This window comes from Toxorhynchites rutilus, chromosome 2 (genome assembly GCF_029784135.1).
Source record: "Toxorhynchites rutilus septentrionalis strain SRP chromosome 2, ASM2978413v1, whole genome shotgun sequence".
In the NCBI taxonomy this organism is placed as follows: Eukaryota; Metazoa; Arthropoda; class Insecta; order Diptera; family Culicidae; genus Toxorhynchites; species Toxorhynchites rutilus.
The window spans coordinates 205,691,829-205,708,513 of record NC_073745.1 but is presented as its reverse complement, the minus strand read 5'-3'; the positions used below and the strand labels follow the sequence as shown (position 1 = coordinate 205,708,513).

General features: G+C 40.4%; 2 protein-coding genes across 2 annotated transcripts; one reads left to right on the top strand and one right to left on the bottom strand.

Moving 5' to 3' along the window:
* Positions 1-14,174, bottom strand: LOC129767871 (tubulin alpha-8 chain-like). The gene is made up of 2 exons (XM_055769121.1): positions 13,942-14,174; positions 1-1,531 (listed from the first exon to the last, which is right to left on the bottom strand). Exons 1-2 carry the CDS (start codon positions 13,942-13,944, stop codon positions 188-190), a joined length of 1,347 nt encoding a protein of 448 aa, XP_055625096.1. The 5' UTR covers positions 13,945-14,174; the 3' UTR covers positions 1-187.
* Positions 14,175-14,513: 339 nt separating this feature from the next.
* On the top strand, positions 14,514-16,205 carry LOC129767872 (tubulin alpha-8 chain-like). The gene is made up of 2 exons (XM_055769122.1): positions 14,514-14,708; positions 14,772-16,205. Exons 1-2 carry the CDS (start codon positions 14,706-14,708, stop codon positions 16,107-16,109), a joined length of 1,341 nt encoding a protein of 446 aa, XP_055625097.1. The 5' UTR covers positions 14,514-14,705; the 3' UTR covers positions 16,110-16,205.
* The last annotated feature ends 480 nt before the right edge of the window (positions 16,206-16,685 follow it).

Genomic DNA, 16,685 nt, shown 5'->3' with positions numbered 1-16,685 from the left:
TAAGTTGCAACGACGAACTTCTATATTTTCCAGGAATTCTTGTTGACAGCACAATGTTATATCCATTGACACTAGAAACGTTGAACACTGTACACTCTTTTACTGTATCGACAAATTGCAACATAGAGAAAGCTTCCAGTGTATGGAAAATATACATTTTTCATAATGAAAACATAGAGTAACGCCTTTAAAATTCATAATCCGAACCGACATCCTCGGCATCCTGCGTGTCGCCAGCAACTTCCTCGTAATCCCTCTCCAGCACCGCGAGATCTTCTCTTGCTTCGCTAAACTCGCCCTCCTCCATACCTTCTCCGACAAACCAGTGAACGAAAGCACGCTTCTTGTACATCAAATCGAACTGCTTATTAACCCGAGCCCATGCATCCGAAATTGCGGTCGTATTGGAAAGCATACAAACAGCTCGCTTAGGTCTTTCCAAGGCGCTCCCTGGCAGCACCGATGGAGCTTGCTGATTAATACCAATCTTGAACCCCGTCGGGCACCAATCCACAAATGTGATGTGACGCTTGCTCTTGATCGCCGCAATAGCACTGTTGATATCCTTCGGAACTACGTCCCCACGGTACAACATACAGCAGGCCATATATTTGCCGTGGCGTGGATCGCATTTCACCATCATATTGCTCGGTTCGAAGCAAGCATTCGTGATGTCTCCAATTGATGAAAATTCATGGGATGCCTTCGACGCGGATAGAAGTGGGGCATACGATACCAACGGGTAATGAACCCTTGGATATGGCACTAAGTTAGTTTGAAATTCATTGAGGTCGACATTCATTGTTCCCTTGAAGCGAAGCGACGCGGTAGCTGATGATACGACCTGTGCCACCAAGGCATTCAAGTGGGCATAGTCTGGTCTTCCGATTTGGAGATTGTTAGTGCAAATATCGTAGGTAGCCTCATTGTCCATAACAAAACAACAATCAGAGTTCTGCATGGTCGTACTTGTTGATAGGACGCAGTTGTATGGTTCTACGACAGCCGTTGAAATTTTAGGTGACGGGTAAACAGCGAATTCCAGCTTACATTTTTTGCCGTATTCCGTTGCTAGCCGTTGCATCAACAGCGATGTAAAACCTGAACCCGTGCCCCCACCAAACGAGTGAAACACTAGAAATCCTTGCAGCCCATCACATTGCTCAGCCAACTTCTGGATTGAATTGCACACGTGCTCGATAATTTGTTTGCCCACCGTGTAATGCCCTCTCGCGTAGTTATTGGCAGCGTCTTCTTTACCCATGATCATGTACAGTGGATGGTACAGGTACTTGTACGGTCCATTCTTAACATCCGCAATGACCGATTCTTCCAGGTCGATGAAAATGTTACGTGGAACCACCTTTGCGGAGTCCGTCTTATGAAAAAACGCCTCCATATTTTCGTCCATTAGAACTTTCTCACTAACGGTACCGTCCACCTGGATGCCGTGCTCGAGCGTGAATAACTGCCAGCATGCGTTACCGATTTGACATCCTGCTTGGCCGATATTTATGGAGAGCACCTCGCGCTGCAATGAAACGTTAATTTAAGTTATAGCATTTACGGAAAATATTGTCATCTATCTATCTATATATATATATAGAAATGGATTTCTGTCTGTCTGTCTGTCTGTCTGAATCTTATGGACTCGGAAACTACTGAACTGATCAACATGAAAATTGGTATATAGGGGTTTTCGGGACGTGATACTTTGAGACCCCTCCCCCCTCTCTAATGGAGGGAGTGGGGAGGGGGCTGCCATACAAATTAAACACAAACTTCTACATTACTCGAGAATTAATCAAACAAATGAAACCAAATTTGACATGTGGAGTTTTTAGGGTGCAATAAATGTTTTTATGGTGGTTAAATACTCCTCCCCCCTCTCTTAGAGGGGGGGGGGGGCTGCCATACAAATGAAATACAAATTTCTGCATTACACGAGAATTTATCAAGCAAATGAAACCAAATTAGGCATGTGAAGATTTAGGGTGCAATAAATGTTTATATGGTGGTAACACTCTCCACCCCCTCTCAAAGGGGGGGGGGGGGTCTCTGCCATTCAAATGAAACACAAATTTCTGCATTACTCGAGAATTAATCAAGCAAATGAAACCAATTTTGGTATGTGTAGGTTTTAGGGTGCAATAAATGTTTTTACGGTGGTTAGACACTCCACCTCTCTAAAGGGGAGCTGCCATACAAATTAAAGACAAATTTCTGCATAATTTGAAATATAATCAAGCAAATGGAATCATGCGAATGTTTTAGGGGATACGAAACGTTCCCATGGTGAATAGACACTCCTCCCCTCTCTCTGAGAGGGGGACTGCATACATTTTTGAATAATTCAAGAACTAATCAAGCAAACTGAATCAAATTTGGCATGTGGAGGTTTTAGGGGGCAAGAAACATTTCTAATGGTGTTCAACACTCCTCCTTCCTGAGGGGAAAAAATTGTCCGCTTTAGGGTTGTCTTTATTCTATCATATTTTCTGTAAAAACCATTTATTCCATGTAACGGAGAAACATGTTATTTGCAAGTGGTTGAAAAATCTTGAACGAGAATTGTTAGAAATACTAGGAATTTTATAGCAAAAGGTAAATTCAACGGGGTCGATTCGAAGATCAATCATAGAACAGTTCTGCGATTGGACCCATGAACTTGAACCGGGTCAGCTAGTTATTTATATAGTGATTGTTTTGAAACAGAGAAATTTCACGCCACAGCCCGCCGGCTGCAGACCCAAACTTCTCCGATTTTTTGATACTTGGTACATATGATGGAAACTACCTGAAATCACAACTTTCATTATCATATGACCAATTTCAAAAAGTAACATAAAAAATTGGAACTACATGCGATTCTACATGGAAACCCATAAAGGGTGTTCAATAAGTTCGAATACACTTTAAAAATGTGTTAAAAAAAAAATATTTGTTTCTGCGTCAATTTTCATTGAGGGACTTCAAAACATATTAGCTGGAAGAATCACCACCCCATCCGCCGCTTTGTATGTATGACTGTTTGACGAGCTTGAGACGTTTCTCAAAAGAATCGCACGCGGCACGCACCTAGTCCATCGGCATCTCGTCCCAGATTTAAGAACGAGCTTCTTAAACTGATCCATAGTGCTCACTTTATGCTCGCTCTGCTACATAGAAGTCCAGGAAATTAAGGTCTGGGAGCTTCTTCTTGGATGGCACTAACGTTCAAGTGAAACTTTTGCCTTCTCAACGTATCATTACTTGTATCATTTTTATTATACTTGAGATTTCTATGCCGAATAACACGCCTCGAATGTACTCTGGAGTGGTAAGCTCTAGAATACGCGAGACCACATGCAAGCCGGAAGAATTTTCTTTGATGAAAAATCCCTCGACCAGAACAGGAAACGCTCCCGAACCCCCGGTACGATAGTGTGGGACGCTAACCACTCCGCCACGGGAGCACATAAGGTCTGGGAGCTAGGAGGGCAAAAAGAATTATCAAGAAAATCAGTCAAATTCTCCCGACACCACGCTTGGACGATATTCGCCGTATGGGCCGGTGCGCCGTTTTATTGAAAGACATAATGATCCTTCCCTTGGAGGTCCCGAAGTGCCAGGCCACAACTTGATTTGATTTTCACGTTTTTCTCGATAAACACCAGTGGGAGCTTCCCACGCCTCCCCAAACCATCACCGACGCGGCGCTCTGGAGCCGCGGGATGTTTATGTGGGACGGGGGGATGCTGGCCAACGTCGGCGCCCAAAGCCGATCATTTTGGACATTGTACGGCTGGTGCAAGACGAATAGTTTCTCATCAGAAAACACGAACTCCTGACCTGCGTGCCGCTAAAGTATTAGTTTGGTGAACCTTGCGCTTCTTATACCGCTTGTATCCCAGGTCCTTCGTCATGATGGTATGGGCAGTTCCGATCGACATATCCAAGTCAGCTGCGGTCTTCTGAATCGAGCGGTTCATTTTTCGACGAACCCGCTTCCTCACCACCTTGATGGCGTCCTCGCATCGTCCTTCACATCGATGGATTTTGAATTTTGCCGGTTTGTCCCGATTCCGTTCCCGTACAAAAATTGTTCGAGATATTTCACAAGATAGGTGCGATCTTGATTCCGAGTTTTCAATGGTAAAATTCTCTCTTGCTCTCTTTTCATGACATAATTATATACTTCCAAAATGTTGGCGGAATGAACACTTCGATCAACGAATATTATCTAGCATGTTCTGATGCATCATATGATGTCTATGCTTTCACCGAAACGTGGCTCAATAGTAATACGTTGTCGCAACAATTGTTCGGTTCCCCGTACACAGTATATCGAAATAAAAAAAAAATAGTTGAAAATAGTACGAAGACCACTGGTGGCGGAGTTTTACTGGCCATAAATTCGAAATTCATATCACGAGAGTTGCTTCCTTCTGACGGCTGTACTGTTGAGCAAATTTGGGTTGCCGTGTCGTTCTATAGCCACACCACTTATATTGGCATTGCATACATACCTCCAGATTGGTGCTCCCTTGGCCGAATGGTTAGCGTCATAACTAACATGCCGGGTGTTCGGGTTCGATTCCCGTTCTGGTCGGGGGAATTTTTCGTCAAAGAAATTTCCTCCGACTTGCACTGTGATCACGCGTATTCTAGAGCTTGCCACTCAGAAGGCATTCAAGGCATAGAAATCTCAACTAAGTACTAATAAAAATGACGCAAGTAATACTACGTTGAGACGGCGAAGTTCCTCTAGGAACGTTAATGCCATTGAAGAAGAAGAAGAACATACCTCCAGATCGCATAAACGACTCAACTGTAATAGATTCGCACATCTCCTCGCTCAATTGGATAACAAATCGAATGTCACTGAAGGACGTCAAAAATTATAGAGGTATCGCTTGCCTTTGTTCTATCTCCAAACTATTTGAGATAATAGTTTTGGATTTCATCTCACACGCCTGCAGTAGTTACATCTCCGACCAACAACACGGTTTCGTGCCCAGAAGGTCTACTTCTACAAATCTGGTGCTGTACACATCGTTCATCGCCCGCTCTCTGCAGTCTCGTAACCAGAGATGGTAAAAAATCACATCCAACGATCAATGAATAAGTATATCCCTCTAGTCGGATATTTTTAAATCACCCCCAGCAAGCGATGCTCTTTTATTCTTCATATGTACACACAGAGAATACTTGGAACGGTGAGCTACCAAGATCTCAAAAAAGCAATATGAAAGCGGAATCCCCACTGCTTGCACTCTCGAAGCATTACTTCTACTACCCTTAGAAAAATCCTCGGTCGAAAACTACTAAATACATTTGGTAATACAAAATTAGTAGAATGTACAAATGTTTTGTACATATTGTCAACAAACCCGCATCCCTACCAGAGATTAGTATATTTTACTCGATAACATTAGTAAGCTTGGATATTGTCATATCTGAAAACTGGTGAGAAAAGCGCGTATTAACCATTTTCATTGTTCCCATAAGGCAATACGGAGGTATAATAAGGATATAATTCTGATACGTGCATTTTCGGCGAGAAAATGTAGCCGATATTGGGCTTCCGAATCATGGTTCTGCTTGACATATGTGTTTATTAGTACGGTCGAAAATGACTATAGATTGGTAGTATTTACCAAAAAATTCGTTATATTTACTAATTATTTCTCTCAGTGTACTCAAGTTTTATCGTGAGTGCAAGCCACAAACGGTTAATCCCATTCCATTAGAGATGGGCAAATCAGCTCATCATGGTGAGCGGCTCAGAGCCGTCCAGTTCATACAAGTGAGCTGCTCATTCGGAACAGCTCTTCAGCTCAATTGAATTTTGCGGCTGTTCACACAACTGCATAACTACCATGGGACATTTTATAGTGTTCATTTTCTTAATAGACGGAAATCAAAAAAATAAACGAATTTAATTTGTAATTGTACACAAACTAAATTTAATATGGATTCTGATAATATAATATACAACAAATATTGAATGCTGAAATCCAACATAGAAGATGCTTAGGATATGCTGAACTTAAACAACAGAAGAACCAGCAGTAGCCAAATAAAATGCCTTCAGAAATATTGGATGGGACAACGCTTTTTGATAAAACTACCGAGATATTTTTTTTTGCATCCAAGGATATAAAAATAAATCCATTAATAGGCGCAACGAGAAACAATTCTTCGCCATGACAAAGGTAACAAAAGGACCATTATCAATCACCAGCATTTATGGCGGGAAGTTTTCTGAATTGTTTTGATTCAGCACGCGGAAATAAATTTATTTGTTTTAAAATTCATGTTTTAATAACAATATAATATAGTAATTCCATTTACAAGCGTATAATAATTTTGATTATTTTGTTTGGCCGATGTAAAAATTTAATGGAAGATTGAATATCTTCAAAACAAAAACCTTTTTCCTCTCTGGTATCTCTGCTAAAGCTAAAAAACGAAGAGGGACACACGAAAACAAACTGACGTCATATCATGAAGCGCGGGAGACGAAAAATTCTTCCGCGTCTCAAAATTCACACTCTCTGCTGCTTTTGCGCTCCACAGCTATGCAGCTCATCAGCTCAGCAGCTCATCAGCTCAACAGCTCAGCAGCTCATCAGCCCAACAGCTCAACAGCTCATCAGCTCTCCAGCTCCGTAATGAGCTGATGAGCTGCGTTGTTTTGATTGCGAGCCGATCCGAATCCGCTCACTACGATGAAGCGATTCGAATGAACAGCTCATGAGCGGATGGCACATCTCTACATTCCATAGAGCGGATGATGAGTCCTTGATCGGAAAGTGTAACAAGAGACGATCAACTGAAATCTTACGACACTCGTCGAGGGATTTTTAATTCTCTATTGCATTGTCCGCAGTGAGTGGCTGACTCAGTCTCGTATCGATTTTATTTTGCTGTCGTCTCCCGCCCGATGAACAGCAGACGGGTAATGGATGCAATTGATTAATTTTATTACCAGCAGATTTGGGCGAATCTCATCCCGCCCAAAATCGTTTTTTGGATACCAATAATTCTAAACATTCACAGTTCTCTCGAAATAATTTTTCCAATAGTAATTCAATTAGTGACTTCACGAAACACCTTTCGAATTCGATTGAATTTCAGACCCTTTTTTATTTTGTAGATTAAACGGATCACATATTTGATTAATTCAATTCTGTGTGGTTACGTTCTTCGTTGCGAATAAATGTAATGAATTAGTATGGACGTATTTTATTCATATATCGTGGACTTCCGACATATCTGGCAGTAGATTTATCGAACGACTAATGTTTTTTTATATCCCTTCAAACTTGTTGCATCTCTCAAGTGTACATACTGCTTTGACCGCAGATTTGCATGGTTAAATCTGGTTAATTTCAGGTATTCAGTCTTCATTTTGTCGAATGAATACTGTTGGAACAATAGGTATCGCAGCAAATGATTATCAACATCCTACCTTATCATCAAACGGTATGCGAAGAATTTCAGTGAACTGACGGCATTGGAATATATGCTTTGTGAGGACCACACAATTATTATCAGAGCTGATAAACATCCGACTGGAAGTCATGAACATCAATTCAATGTGCCCAAGATAAATTTATCCTTTGAAGGTCATTAACCTTTCTAAAGATGATCAGATGGAATATATTCCAATGTCGTCTGGAATAACCTGTCCAACACCTTATGATCGTAATATGCGTTTTTGCCATTATTTTGATGTTTCATAACACGGCACTCTATTGATTATTCGCCGAAAATGAATAAAAAATATCCTTGAAGTTAGCCTACGGTTTTAGTAGCAGTGCAATATGGTGAGCCAGTCTCAGGATAAGAAAACATTTAAAAATAAAGCTTTTTTTTGAATGAATCAATAGTAAAAAAAAAAAATTTATGAAATATTTACGTGCTTACACAAAAAAAACACATGTTGACATATTTGCGCTAATTTATGTTTTTTGATTAATTCAAGGTAATCAAGGTCTTTTCTAGCCCCCAGTTTACTCGGGCCCGAAAAAAGAGGTCTGTATTTGGGCTGGCGGAAAAATATATCTCGCAAGACCACGTGTTCGATGTCGTAATAGCCTTGGCCAATAACGCATTTACATTAACTCATAAAATTAGTTATTTGAGGGGGATTATTGTTTGTAGTCTCTTGTAGATTAATTTAAACACCATCTGAGAAATCCTCTGTGAAACATTAAACATGAAAGTCGTCCTATCTGCTGTAGCGCATTTTTTTATTTCACCCAGTTTCATCGAAGTAAACGCACTCGGAAAAGAAAATTGAACGCCCGGACGAGAGAGCGAGAATCGTAAAGCGTACGCCATAGAGACACTCATTCCCATGGAGCAAATTCTTGTTAGTAGTTGTAAACAAAACGAGGACGGAGAGTAACTCAATTATTCGAACTAGTTTCAGTCTAGCAATGCTTTGGTCAACTCAGAGTTACCAAGAGAAAATCATTTGGTTATGATGGGTGAGGATTAATAGTTAGTCGCAGTTTGCACAGATTGCGATCATGGTCGTGCACGATGTGCAGTTTGCGATTAATCGTAAATCACATCATGCTCCCTTGTTTTCCATCCTTGCTCGTAACCAGATCGATGCTGTTTATACAAATTTTTCGGCCGCGTTCGACAAAATCAATCACGATATCGTTGTCGCCATACTCCAGCGTCTAGGTTTCCATAGTTTTCTTTTGAACTGGATACACTCATATCTGACTGATCGTGTGATGTCAGTGAAAATCGGCGATACCGTTTCATCTCCTTTTCGGGTGACATCGGGTGTACCTCAAGGAAGGCATCTCGGTCCTTATATATTCCTGCTTTACCTCAATGATATTAATCTTTGTCTAAAGTGTCCCAAACTTGCATATGCGGACGATTTTAAATTGTTCTACACTGTGAATAGTGTCGATGATGCGATATTCCTACAGCAACAACTCGATATTTTCTCTGATTGGTTCGAAACCAATAGAATGGTTTTAAATCCAGCAAAGTGTTCAGTCATATCGTTGACGCGGAAACGATCGCCTGTATCATTTTCGTATAAAATACGCAATATCTCTTTGAAACGTGTTGTAACTATCAAGGATCTTGGTATCGTCTTAGACTCAAAGCTAACGTTCAGCGACCATATCTCATACATCACCACCAAGGCATCTAGGATGTTAGGTTTCATTTTTCGCATCACAAAGCAATTCAAAGACCCACATTGTATCAAAGCTCTTTATTGTGCTTTAGTGCGCTCTCATCTTGAATATGCGTGCATAGTCTCCCTACTACCAAAATAGCGTCCAGCGAATTGAGGTGATTCAGCGGTAATTCGTCCGTTTCGCCCTACACAACTTGCACTGGAGCGATCCTTCGAACTTACCCAGCTATGAGGATCGTTGTAAATTGATCGGACTCGATTTGTTGAGCGATTTGTTGATAGGTGTAGCGAAGACAACTTTGATATCCGATCTAATGTCCTCGAAAATCGATTGTGCTGATCTTCTTCAGTCGATCGATTTTAATATACGCCCTCGTAACCTGCGTTCACATACATTTCTCTGCCTTCCTCACTCTCGCACAAACTACGGTTACAACGAACCCGTATCGAGTATGTCTCGTGTATTTAACTGCTGTTACTTATCTTATGACTTTCACTTATCTCGCGCCAGTTTAAGAAAGGCATTCTTGACCGCTCTTTCCAGTTAGGCATACTTTTAAGTAGATTAAGTATTTTAAGTTATTAATTTATTAGGTATCATTAGGGCACTCATGTTCAGGCCGGTTGATAGTAATGAATAAACAAACAAATGTAACAATTCTGCTCTGGGATCGGATAGAATTAGGTTCAACTTTCTGAAAAACCTCCCTGATGTGGCGAAACATCACTTGTTGAATTTATTCAATCGGTTTCTGGAGCATAATATTGTTCCAGATGATTGGAGACAAGTACGATTTATAGCTATTCAAAAACCCGGGAAGCCTGCGACCGGCTTCAATTCGTACCGCCCAATAGCAATGCTGTCTTGTATACGAGAATTGTTCGAGAAAATTATTTTGTTTCACCTTGATCGATGGGCCTACTCACAGATACACAATATGGGTTCCGCAGGGGCAAGGGGATGAATGATTGTCTTGCGTTGCTTTCTTCAGAAATTCAATTGGCTCACGCCGAAAAAAAAACAAATGGCTTCAGTATTCTTGGACATAAAGGGGGCCTTTGATTCTGTTTCAATAGAGATTTTGTCAGACAAGTTACACTCTCGGGGTCAGCCGCCTCTATTGAATAATATGTTATATAACTTGCTTTGTGAGATGTTTCTTTTCTCACGGAGATTCGACAGTAAGTCGGTTCTCTTACATGGGCCTCCCTCAGGGCTCATGTTTAAGCTCTCTTTTGTACAACATCTATGTAAGCGATATCGACAATTGCCTTACACAAAATTGCAGCCTAAGACAACTTACAAATGATGGAGTGGTGTCTGTCGTAGGATCAAACGAATCTGACACATTGAACAATTTTTCAACCTGGGCCATTGGGCTAGGGATCGGATTTTCCACGGAGAAAACAGAGATAGTGGTTTTTACTAGGAAGCATAGACCTGCAAAACCAAAGCTTAAACTTTTGGGTAAACCGATCACTCAGGCTATATCATTCAAGTGTCTTGGGGTCTGGTTCGACTCCAAATGTACTTGGGGCCCATATTAGGTATCTGAGTAAAAAATGTCAACAAAGAATAAACATTCTCCGAACAATTACTGACACCTGGTGGGGAGTCCATCTAGAAGATCTTATAATGTTGCATGAAACAACTATTCTCTCAGTGATGGAGTATGGCAGTTTCTGTTTTCAATCAGCTGCCAAAACACACCTCATTAAACTCGAGCAAATTCAGTATCTTTGTCTCTGTATTGCGTTGGGATGTATGCCCTCAACGCATACTATGAGTCTCGAGGATTTGGCAGGCGTACTCCCACTAAAAGATCGCTTCAATTTTTTATCTCTTCGGTTCCTCATCCGGTGTAAGGTTATGAACGGAAATTTTGAGCAACTGATCGAGCTAAATTTTCACTCTGGATTCATGAGTCCATATCATGAATTCATCTCCATGCAGGTTGATCTTTCTTCGTATATCCCTAACCGTGTTTGTTTTCCTGACTACATCAATTCCTCTGTACATTTTGATCTGTTCATGAAGGAGAAAATCCATGAAATTCCAGATTATCTTCTATCGGGGATCGTTTCTACGATCTTCAATGCAAAGTATGGGCGTATCAATTGCGATAATATGTACTTTACTGATGGATCCTCTATGAAAGAGTTCACAGGATTTGGAGTGTTCAAAGCATTTTTAGCACCTCACACAGTCTTCAGTATCCTTGCTCAGTATATATTGCTGAATTGGCAGCGATATACTGGGCGCTGGACAGCGTCGCCTCACGACCTGTTTAACACTATTACATTGTGACAGATAGTCTTATCTCTGTCGAAGCTATCTGTTCAGTGAGGCCGGAAAAGCACTCACCGTACTTCCTTGAGAGAATACGAGAAATTTTTAGTGCTTTATCCAGACGCTGTTATGTCATTACCTTTGTCTGGGTCCCTTCACATTGATCAATTCCGGATAATGAGAGGGCTGACTCATTAGCAAAGGTAGGTGCAATTGAAGGCGATATTTATCAGCGTCAAATCGCCTTTAATGAATTTTATTCTTTAGTCCGCAAAAAGACCACCGCTAACTGGCAACACAAGTGGAACGAAGATGAATTTGGCCGGTGGCTTCACTCGATTATCTCTAAGGTTAGTCTCAAACCATGGTCACCCTTCTAAACTCGAGTCAACCGCGAGTAATCGGTTTTCCACCTAACTAATTATAGAATTAGGAAATTGTTTATATATAGTCATAAAAATATAGTTAAGAATTCGGCTCCTTAAAACTTATGTAACTGAACCTGTAAAAATAAACGAATTAATAAAAAAAAAGCTGTTTGGTATATATGGATGATATCATAATATACACCGCAAGCCGCACAGAATACTTTGATAAACCCTTCAAAAAATGTAAGACTCTGCAAAAACGTTATCTGAAAGTACAATTGGATAAGAGCGAGTTCCTACAAAAGGAAGTTACCATCTTAGGCCACATTTTCACTCCGGATGGTGGGAACAGTGTTGTAAACGGTCGACATTTCTCTCAACCATCACATACTGCCCTTGCTCAAGAGTTACGGCTCAATGTGTATTGCGAATGTAACCAAGAATGCATTGCATTCTAACAGTCACATCAGAAATAAACGCACAGCCGCAAACACCACTATCAAATAAACGTTTATATGTTTTCTCTTTCTGTTGACCGTACCCAGAAGAGCGATGAAAATATGCTATTTCCATTCTACCATTCGTGCTCATAACCATCCCTCAATTCCGGCTAATATGACTGTAGTTTTAATGTCATTTGACATTAAAACTGAAGTGGTGTGCATTCTTTTTCTCCCTTTATTTTGCATTCAAGCGTAGCTGCACATATACATCCACCTGCTCACTCACACATCCATACACGATGGATGGTATTCAGACGGATTGCTATATCAAAGCAACCGTCGAACTCTACCCTATCAAAAGAGACGAATGAACTCTCAGAGTTTAAAGTCTCTCTAATTCAATACCTTCCTTCCTTCTCCCCTATCAAGTGCGAATGTGTTGAATGAACGTTTTCAGCGGTGAGCGTTCCCCGTGAACACTGTTGTTTAATTACGGGGCGATGGATATCTAGTCTATAGGACGAAAAAAAGCCGAAATGTCATATGACATTTTTAGTTCGACGGTTGTTTGACTGTTCATTTTATGATGTTCATTAATGACACAGCACATACGTCTCCATGAACAGTCATACGATGGTGACCATTAGCAACATTGGGTGGGAAACCGAATCCTGAAAAAAATAATTATCCGAGATTGGCCTTTGTCCTCTAAAGAAAATGAATTGCATGGTTTCATAGGAATCCCAGGATACTATCGCAAGTTTATGAGAGTGCTGTTTCACGAATCAAAGATCAATTGAGATTAATGAGGGGATTGATCGTATGAAAAATATACGCATACAGCAGGTACAGGTCGATTATATACAGACTTGATTATATATAGTTTGAAAAAAAAACTTCAAATATGATTTATTTCAAGAAAAAATGTAGTAATTCAACGTTAAAGGTAAATTTAATTGACTATAATAAGTATAGTGGAGTACAATTCGTGATTTTTGAAGATTTTAAGTGAATTCTCACTAAGAATTGTTTGAGAGTTTTAATTTGGTTGATAGAAACAATCAAGTGTATATGTATTTTGGGTCAAAATTGATAATAACGCGTACAAAACCACTATCTTTTAAGTTTTTCAAATCCAAAATGTTATTTAAATTAGTGACACATTAGTGATGTTTCACAACTATATCCTGTACTAAATTTTCTCATCTTTCAGACAAAAGCAACAAAAGAGGGCCTATGTATTATAAAATTTGGTTCAGCTCATGCGATATTCATGTTCATTTTATAAAGAAATAATAAATTTATATCTGGTGCTATAGCAATGAAATATCCTTATTTTGTGTTTTTATGTTTTGCGCCTGGCTAAAACACAAACAATAACTCTGGAAACTCAAAAAAAGAGTGATTCTTCAGTAATAAGAATACATAAACGCATGTTCTTCAAATTAAATCAGGTATAATACCTAGAACTATTGATAAAACTGATGTTTGGGACAGACAAAATATAGAAACATCTCAAAACATGGAAAGGCATTTTTCAAGTGTCATTGGTTCTCAAATATTACCCACATCACTTGATTGCTGTTACTAATCTGTCGGTACGAAAACAATCTAACCTGTCTAAAACAAAGATGCAGCGCCATACGATGGCGCCATACTTGCAGCATCCGATATACCTACCATGGTTTAGCTTCGTAATCTCGGCTACTTCTCAAGTTGAGGATGTGTCCAAGAAAAAATGTAAAAAGTACAAAAAAAACACTCGGCACTACAAAAACATAAAACTTTTATATTGACCAGGCTGAAAACGAACCAAAAATAAGCAGGAGTCTGATGACACGGTACACTTCTTTCAGGTATTTGGGGCTTCACGAGTTTTCCAAAAGCATCGCGGATTTTGACAAATCACTTTTCGGCTTAGTATTTCTTATCTAGATAACATTTCATATTTCCGAAAGCTCTTGTTTCTAAATAGTTGACGCTGCCTTCAACGGTGTAATGGCCGTTACATCACAGATACTACTGAATTGATAGGGAAATTCGAAATAAAGCCATGTGTTTGCTTCAACTTCAACAATTAATTGATTAAGGTTTGATGGGCGATCTAAGTTAAACTTCAAATGTTGGAAAATCAACGATTGGTTTTATTGATTGATCCTTAGGTTTATGAGAGTTTATGAAAAGAAATGGGATAGAATAGTCCACCTTTCGTTTGGTTTAAACGAATCTTGACGAATAAATTGTTGTATGTCTCTAAGGTTGGTAACAACGATCACAATAGAAAAATCCTCATCCCATCGCTAGGCGGCCAACACGAGAACACGAGTATATGTTTGTGAAACATCTGTTATCTGTCCTTTTGTCTTCCAATTGAATTGCTCTTCATCTTGTATTACTGTTCCGTTGGAGTAAATCCCAATTAAAAAGACGAGAAACTCAAAAATATGGTAAGCCATTGAAAGCCTAACTCACAAAATGGCTTATCCTCATCACTCCGTCTCTATTTCCAGCGTGAAGTAATCTCAATTCATGTTGGCCAAGCAGGATGCCAAATTGGGAACTCTTGTTGGCCGCTCTTCTCACTGGAGCACGGAGTTCTGGCTGATGGGACATTAGGTCCTGCCCAGAAGGTTGACGAAAATATGACGACATTTTTCCACGACACTCGCTCGGGGCGTGTTGTGCCCCGAAACATTTTCATCGACTTAGAAGATTCCGTCATCAATGAAATCAAAGCCGGACCGTATCGGAGTTTGTACCACCCTCTGCATATGATCACCGGGAAAGAAGATGCCGCAAATAATTACGCTAGGGGTCACTATACCGTTGGTCGCCAAATCATTGAACAGGTTTCGAATTCCATCCGAAAGCTGTCAGAACAGTGTGAAGGATTGCAGGGATTTCTAATTTTTCGGTCGTTTGGTGGAGGAACCGGTTCAGGGTTCACGTCCCTGCTGATGCAGCAAATTGCTATGGATTACGGCAAGAAGTGCAAGCTTGAATTTTCCGTCTATCCCGCTCCACGAATTTCAACGGCTGTCGTAGAACCTTACAATTGCGTCTTGACCACACACACAACCATGGATTCATCCGATTGCTGTTTCATGATCGACAATGAAGCCACTTACGAAATTTGCACGAAAAATCTTCAAATCGGCAGGCCCGATTATGTGCATCTCAACACCTTAGTCGCTCAGGTAGTATCTTCCGTAACAGCTTCGTTACGTTTCAAGGGAACTATGAACGTGGATCTGAATGAATTCCAAACGAATTTGGTACCCTATCCGAGGGTTCATTTTCCACTGGTATCGTATGCACCACTTCTGTCAGCTTCGAAAGCACAACACGAAAACTCATCGGTATCGGAAATTACGCATGCCGCGTTCAGTCAGGAGAACACGATGGTAAAATGTGATCCACGCACTGGTAAGTACATGGCGTGTTGTCTACTCTACAGAGGTGACGTTGTTCCGAAGGACATCAACAGTGCAGTTTCGGCTATCAAGGCTAAAAGACATATAACATTCGTGGACTGGTGCCCGACTGGGTTCAAGATCGGGATCAACCAACAGGCACCATTCGTTTTGCCAGAAGGCGACTTGGCTAAACCAAAGAGAGCCGTTTGTATGCTGTCCAACTCAACAGCAATCTCTGGTGCGTGGGAGAGACTGAACCAAAAGTTTGATTTGATGTACAAGAAGCGAGCCTTCGTTCATTGGTATGTTGGGGAAGGCATGGAAGAGGGTGAGTTCAGCGAAGCCCGAGAGGATCTGGCAGCTTTGGAGAGAGATTATGAGGAAGTTGCTACCGATACGGTTGGAGATGAGTCGGCTGATGACGAATACTGACTGATTATTGTTGTGTTTTTTATTCCTATTGCGAAAAATAAATGTTCATTTTAGTCTGTGGATGGGTCGTAACATTCGTCAAATGTATCTTCAATGATAGATGTTTATTACAATAGTCATGTTGTTATATTGAAAGAAATCTTAAAACAGCAATTCATATGAACAGGTTTTTAGAAAGGATATGAAGCTACCAAATAACAGATTGTTTCAGTACTGTGTGTCTGCAAGGTGGATGAGTAACTCGGATCCGAATATTCTTCAACGTCTATTCAACAGCTGAAGGTCACTGGAATATTGGAGTGTGCAATCCGTCTTTTTATTTATTAATTATTAGTCACTGCCGCTTCTTCAATTTCAGCATAATTACAGTCCATGACTGCGTTCAAGTAGGGTACCTGTGTACCTGTGTTATTTAGTGGCATACCAAAAATTTCCCAAATAATTCTCTTCGTCTCTTCGTCCTCATGGCCGACATAATCGTTCATCAGACCAATCAATTCTTCAGATCGATTTCCTAAACGACGTGGGGATCGATTCATTCATCAAATCAATACCAGAAAATCGACCTTTGAAAAA